Source organism: Thermobia domestica, chromosome 1, assembly GCF_964235325.1.
Source record: "Thermobia domestica chromosome 1, izTheDome1.hap1.1, whole genome shotgun sequence".
NCBI lineage: Eukaryota > Metazoa > Arthropoda > Insecta > Zygentoma > Lepismatidae > Thermobia > Thermobia domestica.
This window is the reverse complement of record NC_137454.1, coordinates 71,795,888-71,814,977: the sequence shown is the minus strand read 5'-3', so window position 1 is coordinate 71,814,977 and position 19,090 is coordinate 71,795,888. Positions and strand designations below refer to the sequence as shown.

At 35.8% G+C, this 19,090-nt stretch overlaps 1 protein-coding gene across 2 annotated transcripts in view; it reads right to left on the bottom strand.

Moving 5' to 3' along the window:
* Positions 1–1,761: 1,761 nt before the first annotated feature.
* The window catches only part of puml (pummelig), a 78,403-nt gene continuing 61,074 nt past the window's right edge, over positions 1,762–19,090 (bottom strand). For both annotated transcript variants that reach the window (XM_081758783.1, XM_081758774.1), the window contains exons 6-8: positions 17,397–17,514; positions 6,668–6,854; positions 1,762–2,382 (exon numbers count right to left, since the gene is read on the bottom strand). In XM_081758783.1, the coding sequence (XP_081614909.1) occupies positions 2,143–2,382; positions 6,668–6,854; positions 17,397–17,514 (545 nt within the window). In that variant the 3' untranslated portion in view covers positions 1,762–2,142. The remainder of the gene's footprint in view (positions 2,383–6,667; positions 6,855–17,396; positions 17,515–19,090) is intronic.

Genomic DNA, 19,090 nt, shown 5'->3' with positions numbered 1-19,090 from the left:
TGATTTAAGGAAGTTCAAGAAAAACTTTGTTGGAAGAACTTGGAAAAGTGGAGCCCAAATTCATACCTTGCGTATGACGAAGTACGGACTCCCTCATTGCTCAACGTTTAGCATTCCCACATTTTGTGCAGAACGTGTGAGTTAGATGAGAGCTCTGATGGTTCAAGTTCAATTGTAAGTTCACATTTAATTGTAGGTTCTCGTTCCATGTAACTTTTATGCTAGAAAAAAAGGTGGTAAGACTAAACAAAACGAGGGTGAAGGGTAAAATACTGCTTTGATCATCTTATGCTACAGCATAGATTTGGTAATTGATTTTTTAAGAGTAACATCCATCATTTGTGGAATTCGATAATAATAATAAAAAAAAAAAAAAAGGACATGATATATTGTTTATATATATTATATGAAAACTACATCTTATATTTTATATATTTTATATAAAATTGAATGTGACTATGTTTGTGACTTCGTATCTCTTGAACTATCTTACCGATCTCATCAAATTTTCAAGGAAGGGGGACGAGGAGGAGATACAAAAAAATAAAACTTAACACTTGAACCACTATACCGATCTCGATCAAACTTGCAACATAGATGAGGATCGGGCCTGGTATGTTTTTTATCATTTCACTTTGACGGTGCAACCTAGGGGAGGAGGATGGGGGGAGGTATAGAAAAATACATACAAAAGAAAGTAACTACCTTTGTGACTTCGCACCGCTTGAACTACCGAACCGATCTCTTTATCAAATCTTCAACATAGATGAAGTTTCGGGCCTGGGAATGTTTTTATCATTTCACTTTAACGGTACAACGTAGGGGAGGGGGTAAATATTTTAAAATGACCCATATTAGTGTCGATTCCATAGATTTCGAGGCCGCTGAAATGAAAAATGACACTTCCGATGCCGTTTAAATCCAAATTCAGCCCCGCAACTTATAATGACGGAAAATGACCAATAGTAGTGCCGAATCCATAGTTTTCGGGGTCGCTGAGATGAAGAATGACACTTCCGATGCCGTTTAAATCCAAAGTCAGCTCACAATTGTAATATTTAATTTTTACTGCCATTTTTAACGAACACATGACATAAGGAGTTGTGCATTTAAAGTTTTCATTTTAACCTAGCAGAACGGGTAATCAACGATAGTATATAATATAAAAGCTGTAGTTTTGAAGTAATGCATGTTATTCACATAACAGGTCCCAAATTAATTATTCAATTTTTAAAACAACCTTAAAAATAAACAAAAATCATAACTTTGCTTTCAATTGATACAGAACTTTCAGAATACTGTAGAGCCTTTTGCATACTGTGCTAAAGATATGTACCCTAATTTGTCCCTTCCACAACAGATACCGACAGGTTGGAGTTTATCAGCCGCATCTAAGAATGAATTTACAACTAACCTTTATTTTTTATTAATATACAACAAACAAATATGTTTTGAACCAAAAGAAACTTGGTTCTCATTAAATAAAATTATGCTTTTTTCTTATTTCCATTTGAAGTTTATTTATTTACTCATCTATTCGATTTTAATGGAGAATTAAAATAAAATGACAAATATATAACAATCATGCAACTTAAAAAAAAAAAAACCTAGTCTTAAATTAAAGTGTTTTCTTTGGCAACGTGAACATTTAGACCTTCAATATACAGTAATCACTTATAAACTGACGCACTTATAATTATTACTAGTATAAGACATGTCATACTTCACAATGTTAAATACCAACTAAGAAAAACTCCAGTATAATAGTTTAAAATAATACTTTACTTAACAAGATGCAATACATATACTGTTTCATTTATAAAAAATAATTTATTTTTTATGTGAAGTAGCTCCTGGCCCACAATGAACTTCACATACAACTAAAATAATCAACAGAGAAAGTTTGCATTAAAAATGTGTCTGAAAAAGAGTGGAAGTACTCAGAATCACAGCCGCTTTAGCTATTCCTATTTCTTGGCAATTAGCTATTTTAACTTGCCATCCAAGTTAGCACAGGTGAGAGAATTAAAAAATCTCTTGGACTTTTGTTTCTCTAATACTAAAATTGACGTTATTAGCATATAACAGTTCTTTCTTTTTTTTTCAAAACAGTCCTATTTAGCACGTAAATTTCAGGATCCATTATTGCTGTTTAGATTCTGCTACTCCCACCTTAATCACCGGTGATGAAGGTTTCTTTTCTTCTGGTGGTATTTCTAATATCTTATCACCAAGATTAGATTCTTCTTTCTCTGCTGGTAAATTAGCTTCATTTTTCTTATTTTCTTTTAATCGATCAGTCATTTCACATGCTTCACAAACGTGTTTATTGAATATTTCACTCTTATCTGCATACACATGGTGACCAGCACCTGTGATAACCTTTAATATAAAAGAAAAATCAAATAAATTAGATTGCAGAAGAAATATGTATAAAAAAAAAGATTGGTCTACTAAACAAGAGACATAAAATTACCTATTACAAAAGAGAAAACAAAAAATATGAGCCATTATCTAAAAATGAAATATTTCAGTTTTACGTCCCACAGTTATGCCGGCTCGGCTGAAGGAGACGGTGATGATGAGAAATGGATGCAATGATGGAATGAATAGTGGAAGGAAACGGAAGATCTCCGAGAAAACCCACGCACACGGTATTTGTACACCACAAACTTCACTTGGTGCGAGGTGGGATCGAACTACGGACACCATGCACAAGAGGTAAACGCTCTACCACTGAGCCACCGCGGCCCCTTATCTAAAAATGATGAATGCCATAAATCCATATCTCTGGTAGAACTTTTGTGTAGAAAATGTTTATGAAAATCGTGACATTCTGTTGATTGATAAACGTTTCTGGTTTTCATTTGTAATTTTATAGAATTTGAAAGTCAGACAAAAATGTGGTAAAAATTTTGTCGGTCCAATTTGTGATTTGTCACACAAAGGGTCACACCCTCAAATGGAAACAAATCTTTTTGAAAAAAAAAATAATGAATGATATAGAAGAATTATTACAACTGTTTAGAAATACGGACATTTAGCCAATACTTACAAGGAAAGAAAGATTTACATATTTCTGACAAAAACATATTCAAAGACCGAAAGGAGAAATTGTTGGAACTTTAGTTGTTTCCTTCATAAAATACTTTTCTTTCATTTAGATTAAAACATAATATTAAACAGTCAGCAAGATGACAGGTGCACTTCATGGATAGCTATATACAAGGTGTCTCAAAAGTCCCCTGACATAGGATAACTCTGTTATTATCAAACTTACAATAAAATGTAAGAGAAAACTGTCTCCAAATACGATGTTTTCAATCTAAAGTGAAGTTTTTTTTGTTTTTTTTTTTTTTTTAAATCGGACGAGCCGTTTGGGCTGTACACTCTTTATGCGTCCAATGTTAAATGAAAATGAAACGATGCAATTTACTTGGATCCATAACGTAAGTGAATAAAGTTACTGTCTGTTATGCTAACATGTCGATGGCAAGCCTCCATTTCAAACATGCCCCCATTCACCATGTTTGTAGGAACAAAATTTGTCCACCTTCCGTCCCGTCCTTCCCTCCCCCAGCCCCAAGTAAATGGCAACTATACATTTTCATCTAACATTGAGCGCATAAAGAGTGTACAGCCCAAACGGCTCGTCCGATTTAAAAGATTCCTTCACTTTAGATTGAAAACCTCATATTTGGAGACGATTTCCCCTCTTACATTTTGTCGTAGCTCTGATAATAGAGCTATACCCTATGTCAGGGGACTTTTGAGACACCCCGTATTTGTATGACATATTACTTCTATTTACTTAATAATTCATTAAAAGTTAAATGCAGAAAACTACAAACAAAGCACCAGAATTAATTCTCATGCCGAAAAGCCAGAAAAAACAACTTATTCCTGAAAAAAATCAAATCTTGTTTCAGAACTTAATTTACACAAGTGAAAACAGTCAACCACTACAAATTCGTAGTTTTCACAATTCCCGAAGGCGCCTTACGGTTATTGGCAGACGACGGCTCATTGCTTAACATTTATACTTCGTATTAAATTATTAGTTTATCGTTGTACACAGTAGGTAGTAATCACTGAATTAATTATATAAAAACGAAAGGAATGCGAATAGGAGAGGAAACGGGAGAATCCCTCAGCCCACTCGGTGTTTATTTACAACAAAACCAATGTTAGCACCCATGGTTTGAGCGCAGGAAGTTGGCGCCAGAAGTGAAAGCTCTACCGACTATGCTACTGAATTTATGTTTTAGTATCAAATGCAAAATATTTCAAACCCACCTAACATCCGAAACATGTTCGATCCCTTGGATAAGTTTCCTTCCAATGTGTGATAATTGAACCGTCAGCAAAACCAAACCTGTTTGTTTCCCTAGTTCCAAAACAAATATTTTGTCGAAAAATAAAATATAGAACAGCAACATATGAACATGATGAAAATCCCTTTACGATTTTTCCTTACTGTAAAAGTATGACGATGTTAACATTAAAACAGGAACTGCACATCGTGAAACTTCGTTATTTTAACAGTGTAGTGGAAACAAAGTAATATTACTTTATGATAATTTTAATCAGAATTCTAACCATCCCTTTTTCTTTTATTTCACTGTAAATTTCTAAATGAAGAAATCTAGTCTTTGTTACGATTTTTTGGAGAGGAGTGCTAGTAGGGGTGTCCTCATGGCATACTTTCCAACAACCAGAACCGGTTTTGTATTTCCGTTCGAAAGCTGCATTCCAGTTACAAATCATTTTTACACGTCTTGTCTGAGAGGAGCCAGTTTTATAATACTTTGAACATTTCATATTGGGTTGAAAAAGCATGACTGCAACAAGAATAATGTGACCGCAAAACATAACGAATGTAAATGCTGAGCAGCCTTCAAGCCACAGAGACGATTATAGACCTGGTTTAGAGTACAGCCTGTTGGTAGACATTCGCTATTAAAATAAAGAACAATTAAAATATCTTGAGAGGTTCAGAAATAGGATATATTTGATTCTGACGCATTTAAGAGAATTAGGTATGCAATACCGAAGAGTGGAGACGATAAAACTCAACTTCTCTCCACGGAATACCAAACTTAACTTCTCTCCACAGAATATCACATATATGCGCATGTACGCGATAAAGTGTTGAATGACATCATCTATAGAAAAAAAAAAAAAACACATATACCACCTGAATAAGGTGTATTTATTGTACAGGTTCCACAAAAATAAATTTAAAAAACTTACAAATAACTTCACATTCCACATACGATATATGCAGATAGCGGTATGAAAACATTTAATTCTTATGCCCTTATTAATATACGGTTTTCTCACACTTCATTCTTGAAAACACACAACACTGTAATATTTGGGGGGAAGCAAGACTTCCACAGCATATGTTCCTCCCACAAAGATGATACATCACTATAAGAAATGCTGGCATATTGATTGCTCCATGCAGAGATTGAGGCGTAATAGTAACTAATTGGTGCTTTATACCTAATTTCAACTAATTACGTAGCGTAAGCGAAAATGTCTGTAGTGACTTCACGCTATTATTAAAAATCTTCTATCTTTTGCTTTAATGCTTTCTATCTTTAGAAATGAATATTCAATGCAAATTCTAAAATATAGATAACTGAGTAACTAGGAGCGCAAGTAACTCTAACAAGTTGCTTCTTCAAAGTAATATGTACGTACTAATTTGAGAACAAGAAGCGTTCTCCGCGTTGGGTTTGGTTTGGCTTGCCAGAAGCGGAATTGTTCAAAAGATTTTCACACAATTTATGAAATGTTACTATGAAGTATGTTAATATACGACGAGTGCACTGTGTTAACTTATACAGCCCTGGCTGCGTCAGTCTAGATAACTACCCAGTCTTTCTTGGGATAACAGCGTATTCGCACAGTCCGAAATCAACATTTTCAACAAACTTTAAGGTAAAATCGAACAAAATTATTGCAGATCCATATGTTCGCATAAGAAAGAAAACAGTTCGTAAATAAAGTATATTTGGCAATTCTGAATATGATTCGTTGTCTGACTTTCTCACACGCTTCACACTATCAAAAGCCATATTGTCTTCTTATCAGTCAGGCTGACGATAGTAAGTGGGAGGAACATCTGTATCGTTTCTGACGAAAAACTGTCCAGTTTGTAAAAGGAAAATTTACTATTTTTAACGTTCTTGTATTTTTTGTCTTTCATAACAAAGAAAAATTATATTAAAGAATAAATGTTCACTAAAGTGTTGTGCTAAAAAGTAATTTAGAGCCAAGAATTGCTCATAATTTCTTCGAAATTCCTTGACTCTTAACAGGACTTTTCCCCGTCTTCTTAAATTGCCTGATTTTCCCCGATTTTCCAGGTTTGTCGCTACCCTGAAGATGGGCGGAACAATTCGCTTGCATGGGAATTATACGCAAAAAAAAGTTCTAATTACAAAGTATGGTGTTATGATGGGTAAAGATAATCACGATGAAATTAGCTTGATAAAGTAAAGAATACAACAGTGCTTTAGTTTCTACTGCGACCTTTTCCTTTTCGGATTTTTAAAGCCATAGAGTTCAATGAAATCCTATGCACGTTTCCAACGGCAAGATCAAAGAGAAATTTCAATTAGTCTTATCTTTAATGATTATATAGTAATACGTTTACCTGAATGTTCATATACGACCCTTTCCTCTTCTTTCTGATAGCGTCACCCGCCGAGCTGTCAACCCACGAGCGAGAGCCGTATAAAACAGTTAATGGGATATTACTTTTCAATGATTCGATACGGCTAATCATAGGATATTTCGCCCATCCTAAGTTACTGCTCATCGCATGAAATGCGCTTTCTCCGCTGAAAATAAACAAATATGATTATATACAATAGTAATGATCTTGTTAAAAAGTTTATGATAGTTATTAAAAAGTTTACATGAATTGGGGTAATTACAAGAATCGCACTGTCTTAAATACTGCTCCACAAAGTATGAATAATTATTTTTGTACATTTCAACACCCTTTAATAATAATAATAATAATAATAATAATAATAATAATAATAATAATAATAATAATAATAATAATAATAATAATACACTAATATTTGTAAACCAGACCATCGAAACGTTCAACAAGATAAACTGTCGATAATCGCACATGAAAAGGTCGGCGACGTACATTTAAGATGAAATGCCTGGTTAAAGGTGGTAACAACTCAAATTCAGAAAAATCTTGCCAGGAAACACTTAAAAGGATGTCGTCCTCATTCTCAGCAAAGAGCTAAGGGTGAGAACTTACCGGTAAAATACAGATACTACTATCCATTTCATAAAGATAGGCCCCTGACTTCGCGATGCTGCCGTGACGTTCAGTCAAAACTTATATTGTATTGTCGTACCTCGTTGGAATTGTTGGAGTGTTGTCTTTTCAATACTTCATACAAATTTTCAATACTTCATACCTATAGACATACAAATTTTCTTTGTACTGTGTAGTGAGAAAAAAATAGAAATTAATGAAAAAGTTCGTATTTTTTTGTACTTTTTTCGTAAATCTATGTTTATAGGACTAAATCTCGGAAAGAAGATAACATGAAATAATTTCCTGTGCACGATATGTAGATGCATATATTACCTGTAAGTTCTGAAAATTTCATTACTCAACACGCAGTAATTTTCTTGTTATTCAGTAAAAAGTGAGACATCATTATCTCTGAATTGCTGCGGTGTATTAACAATCTGAAAAAAACTTTTAGAAAGATCTTAAAGTAGCTTTTTCAACCAAACTGTTTTGACTTGTTTTAAAAGATAAACAATCACAAATATGACATTATGATTTTCTCTGCTTTGCGCCCTTCGCTATCGCAGTTTATACGGAGTGCTACGTTGCCACATTTTCCTGGCGTGTATACTCTCAGCCGGACGGGTATTTAAACTTGTCACCCACACTGTCCGGCACTTTTTAGAGATATTTTTAAAATTTAATGTCTCCACAGATATATATATTTTTTTTTCAATCAAAAAGCACGAGATATACTCATGAAAATATAAATGCCCATTCGTCCCTCTCATTGCAATGAACCTATATGATGTGAGTGCGTGTGTAAGTTTTTGACGCCTACGAACCAACGGGAAGTGTTGAAGACGTAATCAGTGCGACGTGATTAGACGCAAATAAAGGACCCATTCTGTGTTACTGTACATTCGGCAGGGGAATTGATCGCAGAACTTGGGTGAACACGTGTTTGCCAAGGCTACAGTACATTTCTTTTTAACCTTTAACATGTTCGTAAGCTGGAAAGTGTGTATATTGATAGATCTTGAGGTAGAAATGGAGCCATTGTTAATGAGTATTCAGGAAGATAGCAGGAGCAGCGATGAGTCAACAAAGCCATGACGAAAGTGAATGAAGTAAATAGATTAAGAGATGGCTTTTTGGATGTTACTTCAACGTTTTATTTCGATTACATTGAGATGTGCACACTCATGTCCAAAATTGTTGTCGCATATCTATAACTGTCTTCTTGTAAGAATATAATTTGATAATGATTTTGCAGGGTACTTTTAATACTGATACTGTATGTAGAGTCGGGAAATGTATATTTGTAATTATAAATACGAAAATTAGCATGAGTAAAACAAAATGTTGCTAAATGGATAAGAAAATTTTATTTTCGTTTTATTGTTCTTATTTACTGCTCTTTTGACATGAAATTTGCCACATACATGTCTTTGCTGATTATACACATACTAACATTATAAGAAATACCAGGCGAATTCGTTATCAAATTATATTCCTACAATAACATATTTATAGACATGCGACAATAATTTTGGATTGATTGATTGATTGAAAGGGGTTTATATGGGCGCGTCGACAGCGAGGTCTTTTGCACCCTTCTCTGACTAGAAAAATGAAGTACCCAAGAACATAAAAGCAGAGTATCACAGATATAATAAAGTAAAAGCAAAGTCTGGAGTACGTAAAAGGTGTTCGGTCATTTATGAATTTAAAATGTCATAGCATTCAAGAAACGTGCAAACTCGATACACAAACACAAGGACTGGTTAGTACACAATGACAGGTTAATCTTCTCTGCCGGGGCAGCTCGGCAATAGGTGAACACACGTAGAGCAGCCCATAATTAGTATTGAACATAACAGTGCAGGAATAGAATAAAAGCAAGGAAATGCTATGACAAGCATAAAATCATGAAAGCTAAGAAATAGTAGATAAAATCGGAAATAAATTAAGTAAAAGGAAACGCGAGAAATGCACTCACAGAGCATTCATAACATGCAGATTCTGCAAATAATTGAACATTTTCTGGATCATGGATTCATCATCTCCAAGCAAGATTGTCATATCGGCTGGTAATCCAAGTCGAGCTCGCTCAGGAGCAAGAGGTACACATTCCACTAAGAGGTGACGAATACTCAGGGGCTGACCACAATGACGACACACAGTCGGAGGCGTACGTCGCAGAAGATGTGCATGGGTGAGATGACTATGTCCAATACGAAGTCGTGCCAAAGTCCGCTCTTCCAGGCGAGATGATCGGGAGCTCGTCGACCAGACTCCAAGGTGGGGCTTCACTGCATGCAGCTTATTGTGAATCTGCGCATCCCAGTGTGTCTGCCAGCGGTGAAGAAGAAGACGATCGATCACAGGACGAAGATCAGAGCTGGGGAGCGGTGCTGAATGGGCAGGTCCTGTAAGGGTAGCTTCTCTGGCAACACGGTCAGCATGCTCATTACCTGGAATACCAGCATGGCCAGGCACCCAACAAAACTGGACGTCACAACCTGCAAGGAATGGCAGGAGAGGAGAATTTGCTGAACGATAGGGTGCGCAGTTGACACGTCGTTAAGACTACATAAAGCGCTGCTGGAGTCAGAGCAGACAAGAACCTGCCGAAGATGGCGGCGAGAATATAATGCAGGGTCTCCAGGATAGCAACCAATTCAGCAGTGAACACAGTGGAAGTAGGATGGAGCTTCAAGCCAGCGCTATGATCATCCGTGACGAAGGCACAGCCAACAGAATTTTCATGCTACGAACCATCCGTGTAGAAGACAGCGTAGGTACGGTACGCATCCAGAAAAGAGAAGAACTCCTGACAAAATTGTTGATTGCTGGTAACAGACTTCTTAAATTGCGTTAGATGAAAGCTGACAACTGGTGGAAGGACTGTCCATGGAGGAATGGGCAGGAGGCCCAATGGAGAGATGGCAGGGACATCAAGTCCAAGAGAAGCACCAAGGTCTATAGCACGAATGCCAAAAGGCCGGGTAGCAGTAGGTCGTGCTTGATATCTGTCATAGCGAGCACCAGCCTCAAGGGCAAAGGCCGAAGGATGGTCAGGGACGGCACGGATATGAATGCAATAGCGCAGGAGCAGGCAGTCCCGACGGTGGGAAAGAGATGGTTCATGAGCCTCGACATAGAGACTAGGAATAGGGCTAGTTCGGAAAGCTCCAAGCGTCAAACGAAGGCCAAGATGATGAACAGAATCCAGATGACGTAGGATGGAAGGTCGAGCAGAACCATATGCAACACAGCCATAATCCAATTGGGAGCGGATAAGGCTACGATATAGACGCAACATCACCACATGGTCAGCACCCCACGAAAGGTGGGACACCAAACGTAGTAAGTTCATGGAGCGGAGACAGCGGTACTTCAGGTCTCGAACGTGAACAGCCCAGGTAAGTCGTCGGTCGAACTCCAAGCCCAGAAAACGAACATGATCCACATAGGACAATCGAGAACAGCCAAGGAACAGCTCAGGATCATAGGCACAGTGACGAAGGCGACAAAAATGTACGCAGTGTGTTTTGGTGAGAGAAAAGCTGAAACCAGTAGTGGTAGACCATCGGTGAAGGCGGTTGAGCGCTAACTGCAACTGGCGAGTAACTGTACGGAGATCACGTGAGCGACAGTAGATAGTAAAGTCATCCACATAAAGCAGCCCATGAACAGAAGGGGAGAGCTGCGACATCACACTGTTCACTGCAACAGCAAACAAAGTGACACTCAAAACACTACCCTGTGGAACGCCATTCTCTTGTGGAAACTGAGCAGAGAGAGTAGCTCCAAGCTTGACTCTAAAAGAACGTTGTTGGAGAAAATTCTGGATGAAGAGAGCCAAGTGGCCACGTAAGCCCCAGAGATGGAGTTGCCTCAAAATGCCATATCGCCAAGCAGTGTCATAGGCCTTTTCAAGGTCAAAGAAGATGGCTATCAGATGTTCTTGATGACGAAATGCATCCTGAATAGCACTTTCAAGATGCGCCAAATGATCAGTAGTGGAACGGAAGCGCCGAAAGCCACACTGAAGATTGGAAATGAGGCCATGGTGTTCAAGAAACCAGACTAAGCGGGCATTGATCATCTTCTCCAAAAGTTTACACAGACAGCTAGTCAATGCGATCGGGCGGTAGCTTCCACTGGAAATAATTTTGGACATGAGTGTACATGCATTATTATTATTATTATTATTATTATTATTATTATTATTATTATTATTATTATTATTATTATTATTATTATTATTATTATTATTTTGATGATGTTGTGAAAGGTTATAATAAATACTTTTTTTATTACATTCTTATGAAGTAGGCTTCGCGCTAAAAGCTTCCTGAACGCGACAACACTGCACGACAGCGTTGCCGCACTTCCAGTTACTGTATGGTGTTTCTTCATATAAGCGCGGGGAATTCAAAGATTGAGCTACAACATGGCTCATCGTTTAACGCAGAGAATATGTTGAAGTAAACATTTTTTAAAAATAAATAAATAAATAAATTACCAACTAAACCCTTTTTTGTTAATAGTTCCCAATATTTGGAACACTAGACTTCCAAATTTTCGAACAGTGTTTTGTACGTTTCTCTACCTACCATGGTAAAGGAGATCAGAGCGTCGTACATTTGTTTTAATTACACAAAAAGTATCAAGTGATGAAAATTGAACTTTTCACAACTTACAGTTAATGGATGCATCTACGTATTGTACACAGGAAATTATTTCACGTGATCTCTTTTCTGAGATATAGTCCTCTAAACATTGATCTACCAAAAAAGAAAGAAAAAATACGCACTTTTTCATTAATTTTTATTTTTTTCTCACTACATAGTACAAAGAAAATTTTTATGTCTTAAGTACTGAAAAGACAACATTCCAGTAATTCCAACGAGGTACGACAATGCAATATAAGTTTTGACTGGACGTCACGGCAGCACCGCGAAGTCAGGGGCCTATCTTTATGAAATGGATAGTAGTTACTTTTTTTTTCTTTAAATAACCCATATATCAAACAACCGCGCATGACGAAAACACAAGCAAAATATACGTTTAACGGATACAATCACCACATTATGACTTTCCAGTTATTATTATTATTATTATTATTATTATTATTATTATTATTATTATTATTATTATTATTATTATTATTATTATTAAAACAACTGAAGAGAGTCAACCGAAATGAAAAGCTTTATATTACAAGTTCCATAAGATGCTCATGAGAAGATCCCAAAAATTCCTATTTCTATAATCATGGTTTGGTGAGGCTGTGCTAGATTGCACTACTGAAATTCATTTCTGTAAACAAACAAGACCAAAAATGAAAAAGAAAAAAGTTACAACTTCTTGTAAAGTCTACTAGGAAGTAGTTTCGAAACTTGCAGTTGAGCTGTTATCTGACACTTCCATTCAAAGAGGAAAAAGTGGAGCTTCCAACAAGACTGAATGATTATGATTTAACGGGGATCAACATTATGCACAGCCAGTAAAGCTAAGGCCAACCAGGAATGTCTCGGCTAAAAATATTGGGCTTCGTGTCTCAAGCGGACTGATCTTCTAGCATTCTATATCTCAATTCACTGAACTATAAGCTAAGGTTTATACAGAAGGAAAGTAGTAGTATAGTCATTTTTACGCATTCCTTCATGTGATAGTGGTAGCCTTTTCACTGAGAACCGACTGTTGTGTAAATTATGAGTGTCTGGAAACTAATGGAGAATATTTTGAAAAATGAATTCATGATTATTGTATCACAGTCTTATTTTTAGAACTAATAGCAACTGAATTCGCACCTAAAGAAAAATTGGTGTAAAAAAAAAATGTTTTTTCCTCTATTTATTAATATAATACCAACTCGTTAGAAACCGTGTAGAAGAATTTACAGAATCTTATTTTCAAAGTAACTGGGATCTATGACTGTTGTTGAAGCACATATAAAGCATGCTGTTGAAGCATTTATCTCATGGTAAACAGAAAATCTGCATATAGTTAAAATAATTAACAATCCTAATAATGAAGATTTTACGACTTTTTTTTTTATTATTCATTTCATTTTAATCAAAAAGCAATTTGGACACATGCAATTTGAACCAAATATGTTACTTCATAAAATTTTATTAAAGCTTTTATCACACTTAATTTGTAACTGAGAAAACTGAACCAGTCTTATTTGGTCTGTTAACATACGAAACTATAATAGCGATGGACAGACAGATTCAACATTAGTGACAGATTTCAAACGTGAAAAAGTTATTTTCATATCTTGTTTTATTTATATGCCGGGAACGGGAGCGTGATTCTACACTCCAGCTCTTTTCGAAGTGAAATTGTGTGGTAGTGTGGTAAGGAATGACCTATATTTTGTTAGGGTTGATCTTACACTTAGGTCTCTGTATACCCCATTTCACCTAATTGAAGCCGGTCGTGGTTCGGAGCCCATGTTAATAAATACATCCTACCGCTTCCATAACCTCACTGCTACATAAAAAGGAAGTAAAATACAAAAACTCAAACTCATTTTCTTATTTCTAGTTAACTTATCATTTCTTCTTTCTTTCTACATATAAAACTACTTCACCCAAAGGGTTGTAGCCAACAACTGACTTGTTATTTATTTATTTATTTATTTATTTATTTATTACAAAAGATGCTTAAAGCAACTATTTTATTCCCGTCATACATGAACTTAAGTGCAACAGGGAATATGAACAAGTCATAGCTCTTGCCATTGGTCTAGTGGCTAGTCATCTGGGTTTGGTACATATGGTCCTAGGTTCGATTTCCGGTGAGAGAGTACAAAAATTTAATTTCACGATCATTCATTTTTATTAATCATCCGTTTTCTTTAGCTTAATGGGAATAACCGTGCAATGTAATTCTTCCCTTCCCTTCCACCGGAAAACTAAGCAAACCATCATCATTGGCCATTATTGGAAGGCCTCATGCCCCAAACTGAAAAGTTTCCATTCCCATGGTCCTCAGGTAACCTCTTCGTATTGTACCAACTATCCGTTTTAATAAGATCCATCAACTATAGTTTTTCACTCCTCTCTCTTTTCCCTTCCACTGTACCCTCTATCATGCTCACTCAGGATAAAGTTCCTTCTTGACCGATGTCCCAATCACTTTTTCTTATAGTGCTGGCCTTTTTCCTTCCACTATCCTAGCTGCTCCTCCTTTACTTTCCTGTTCTACCCAGTTCATCTTTTTTTCTCCACGCCCACATTTCGAAAGAATCTAATAGATTTTCATCGCTTTTGAGCAGTGACTATGTTTCCCCCTGTAAATTACAATATTTTATATTAATTATTTGATCTTTTTTAGTAACTCTTTATTCAAAAATCCACAGACTGTACTGAAGCAGAAATGCAATCCCGCTCGACTCTCCCAGCAAACAGGAGCAAAGTATCCTGCAGAGGCCCAAATAATAAAAAATCACAGGCTTTACGTCAAGAAATTTCGTTAAACTGAGTTGATATTAAAGTGCTTACTTTCACATATGTTTAACAAGTATCTTCGCACATACATACATACAATAAAAATTAATAGCAACTCCATGTAATTTTGTGTGCTTACCAGGTTTAATAAAAGAAATTCTACATAAGTAAGCATAAACATACATACATCAACTTCAAGAAAATTTCATGCAGAATGCAAATTAAGTTACAGAACACCCTATATCTGCAACAATGGGTGGTACTTTACAAAATGTGAACGTTAAATTTAGGTTTGTACAAAACTAACTTTGACTTGAGCTAATACTTAATTGGATATCCACGCGATTTGATTGGACCGTTTTGGCATGGAGTTCACTAAATTTTGCAGTGCCGCTACTTGAATGCATTGTTGCCAGTTATTGCTTCAATTAACTGATTTCTTGTAGTAGGTGTCCTTGTACGAATCATAACCTCCAAATGTCCTTGTACGAGTCATAAATTTTCAATAGGGTTTAAATCCGGCGAATTACCGGGCCAAGGAAGTGGCGTAACATGCCTTAGGACAGAATATAATCTTTTAAAACTCTGGCACGGTGGTAAGGGAGAGAATCGCCTTCAAAAATAAATGGTTCTCCGTTGAATACATCTCTTCTCGAAGGTATCATTTTTGTTTGAAAAATCATTTTATAAGTTTATGCATTAACAATACCATCACAAATATGGACTCTACAGACACCACTGGATGAAAAATATCCCCAAATCATGACACTTGCAGGGTATTTCGAGCTTTAAGTACAGGTAGGACTAAGTACTTCATCAGACATTAGATACACCCTGACACATGAATCATTTCATAATTGTTGATTTTTGTCTCCTCACTGAACAGTACTTTGCGCCACTGTTCACTAGCCCAATCCTTGTGTGCCTTGGTCCATTGAACACGCATTGTGCGTTGTTATTGTGTCAAGACATGGCTTATTGACAACCATGTGTGAACGATGGATTTCAATGTTTTTCTTTTTTTTCACTGTACGTGAAAAAAGATTGACACTAGAGGTTTCCCGCCAACTCGTTGCAAGATCTTGTGATGATAAATCTGTCTGCAAGAGAACTGCTGCAATACACTGTTCTATACACTGTTCTGTCTAGAAGAGAATTTTACTTTTCGATCACATGTGACAATTATTCCACTTTTTATGGACCCCACTTCCCGAGTCTTAGCCAACTGCCTGCCTACTCTGCTTTTATGTACTTCCAGAATCTGCGCAATTTCAGCATTGGTTTTGCCACACTCACTTAAGGTTCGAATTTTACTGGCTTTTTCAATGTTATGTCAAAACTTATCCCTATTCTATGCGATGTAAGTGAACTGCACGACTTTTCTTCTACAATGAACTCAGTACAAACATTTATAAAAGAAGAACAGAATTTTTAGGGTATAAATTTTAATTTCAGAACTGACATATTTCACCACACGTTTGATAACTTAATCTGCGTAATCCTGAGCACATGCACAACTGGAATGGTATTGCACGATTGAGGGGTTGATTAAATAGTCGAGCGCCGACCTCACAGCAAGCCAGACTGGATTGGCGAAGGCTGATTTGTGTTTCATTTACGACACATTTTGTAAAGTATTATTCATTGTTGCAGATATAGATAACTTCTGCAACTTAATTTGCATTCTGCATAAAATTTCCTTTAAACTAACGTATATTTCATTGTATGTTTATGCTTACTTATATAAAAACTTCTTATTAGACTTTGTAAACGCACAGAATTAACAGAGTTGGTATTAATTTTCCATTACTATCTCTCTCTCTCTCTCTCTCTCTCTCTCTCTCTCTATATATATATATATATATATATATATATATATATATATATATATATATATATATATATGTGTGTGTGTGTGTGTGTGTGTGTGTATACTGTATATACTGTATACACCTGTGTATATATATAAATAAATTGGAGACTAGTACTTCGGTAATACCTTTTAATTATAATTATACGATGTTAAAAACGTAGAACAGCAATAAAAGGAAAAACTATACAGTTCCAGTACAATAACCTATATACAGTAGTATATCGAGTCACTAACAAATCGGCCCACAACACAATTTCCGAACAAATTTTAACCCGACTTCTGAATATACACACGTGGCTTTGGCGCCATGTTTTCGGCTCGCTAACAGCAACAGTTGTACTGAAGTTCGCACGCTGTGAACGTTGTTGTTGTTGATGCGTTTTAATTAATACTTTTTTTTCTTGCATTAAATTAACTTCATTATAGCTCCTCTTTCTCCTCTACCTGTACCAGCAAGTATCAACTACAAAGATAAAGTTGCACTGTACACATTTTATATTATTGTACACTTTTACCACAAGTAAATCCATAAACAAGTCAAAAAACGATGTTTTGGGGTCGAGGGAACGGATTAATTGGGTCTGCATTATTCGTAATGCTAAAAATTGTTCGGTTCGCGAACAACGTTACGGAAAGGCTTAAGAACGTAGCCCGAGGTATCACTATATTAAGTTTTGATAACCAATCACGAGAACATTAAAAGTGACCAAATATTGAAAAAGATAAAATAAATAATTTATAAACCATTGAACAAAACGAATAATTTTATACTTACGTTGGATTTTGCGCATTACACTGAAAGATATACTGAGATATAATAGAATCTCCCTCTTGAGTCACTGGTGCGAATTTCTTCATTATATCAGGTCGTGCTTTTTCAATTAACCATTGCCCTGAAATGAAATCACAATCTCCGTTAAACTTCAGAAGTTTTAGGCATTTAATGCACCAAAAGTAACTTCTTTTAGTTTAATGTCCTACGATTATGTGCCGAGGCTAAAGAGGCAATGATGATAATGAATGAAATAGAAGGAAAGAATAGGTATGGAAAGAATAGGAGGAAACGAGAAAACCCCGACAAAAGCCACACACATGGTGTTTGTCTACCACAAAAACCACTTGATGAGAGGTCGAATAGAACCACGGACCCCACGCACCAGAGCTAAGTGCCACTGGGCCAACGTGGCCCCAAAAACTAACAATATTTCATGTAATTTAATGTAATTCATGTAATTTAATGTAATTCATGTAATTTAATGTAACATTTATTCACTGAAAATACAAACATCCATTAGCGGCGTCTATTTCTATATGGTTTTGAGCGGGGCGAGCTCGAGTGTGTGTGCTTCGAAGTTAGATATCCAAGTAAAGATATATGCCTCCTGGAAGGCCATATAAATCTTGGAGATTCACTTCGGCTGCGATTTACGGTTGTACGGAAAGACGGAGGTTAAAAAAAAAAAAAAAAAAAAAAGAAAAGAAAAGAAAGAAAGAAAGAAAGAAAAAAAAGTGTATGGTGAAAAACCTGTAAATGTACATATCTTGAAAGAAACTGCTCATTCAGATCATTCCAAATGAAGTTCGTCCATTCTGGGATTCCAGAAACGGTTGAAGCAACGTTTGGAAGTCAATGGAGTAAACTAGAGGTTGGCGCTGAACAACTGTATTGTGTCACAAAAGCTTAGGTTTAAGAAACGTTGTACTCTTATTTTGTGTTGATAAAATTCTCCCTTTGGAATCAGTAGTGTTTTTAAATCAAAGACCCTGTATTTATTTGTATGACCAAAGATGCTTTTTAACCTTGTATTTATTTGTATGATGGTATATCCCATAAATGCATGTTTACTTTTATATAAGTAAGGTAAGTTTTTTTTCAATTCTCGTAATTTTATGTATATGATATATTTATGTACAGAATTTGGTATTTTGAATGTTATATTTTATAATTGCAAATTTTCACAATTAGTATATTATGAAATTTACGTGCTTATTCATCCATTTAGCTTAATCCTTACATACTTGACAACTATATATAAGACTACAGCAGCAAAAATAGGTGATATTATTAAGTTTTCATCACTCCAGTGGCTAAATTTGTCTTATTTCATTTCATCATTAGTATCTACTTTAGTAGTTATTCTTTTGACCTAATTTGAGTTTTAACGTTCTTCCAACATCAACATCAAGCCAACCATATGTAACCCTTCCAGAATCAAGCTAAGGATTAGGCGCACACAGCACGCGCGCCATTCATTTAAAAGAAAAGATAAGAGAACTATATTTCTACTTGTAATGACCCACACCAACTTCTGGCTGGAAATGGATAAGTTACGTAATGCACGTAGTGTACTGTTTTATGAGATTGTAAATATTGATTTTAGCTGGATACGAAACTCTGTCTTAACTGTTAGACGTTGTCGTGTTCTTCTGCAGGTAGACGTCTATAAGGTGTTAGTTTGGGTCCCAACT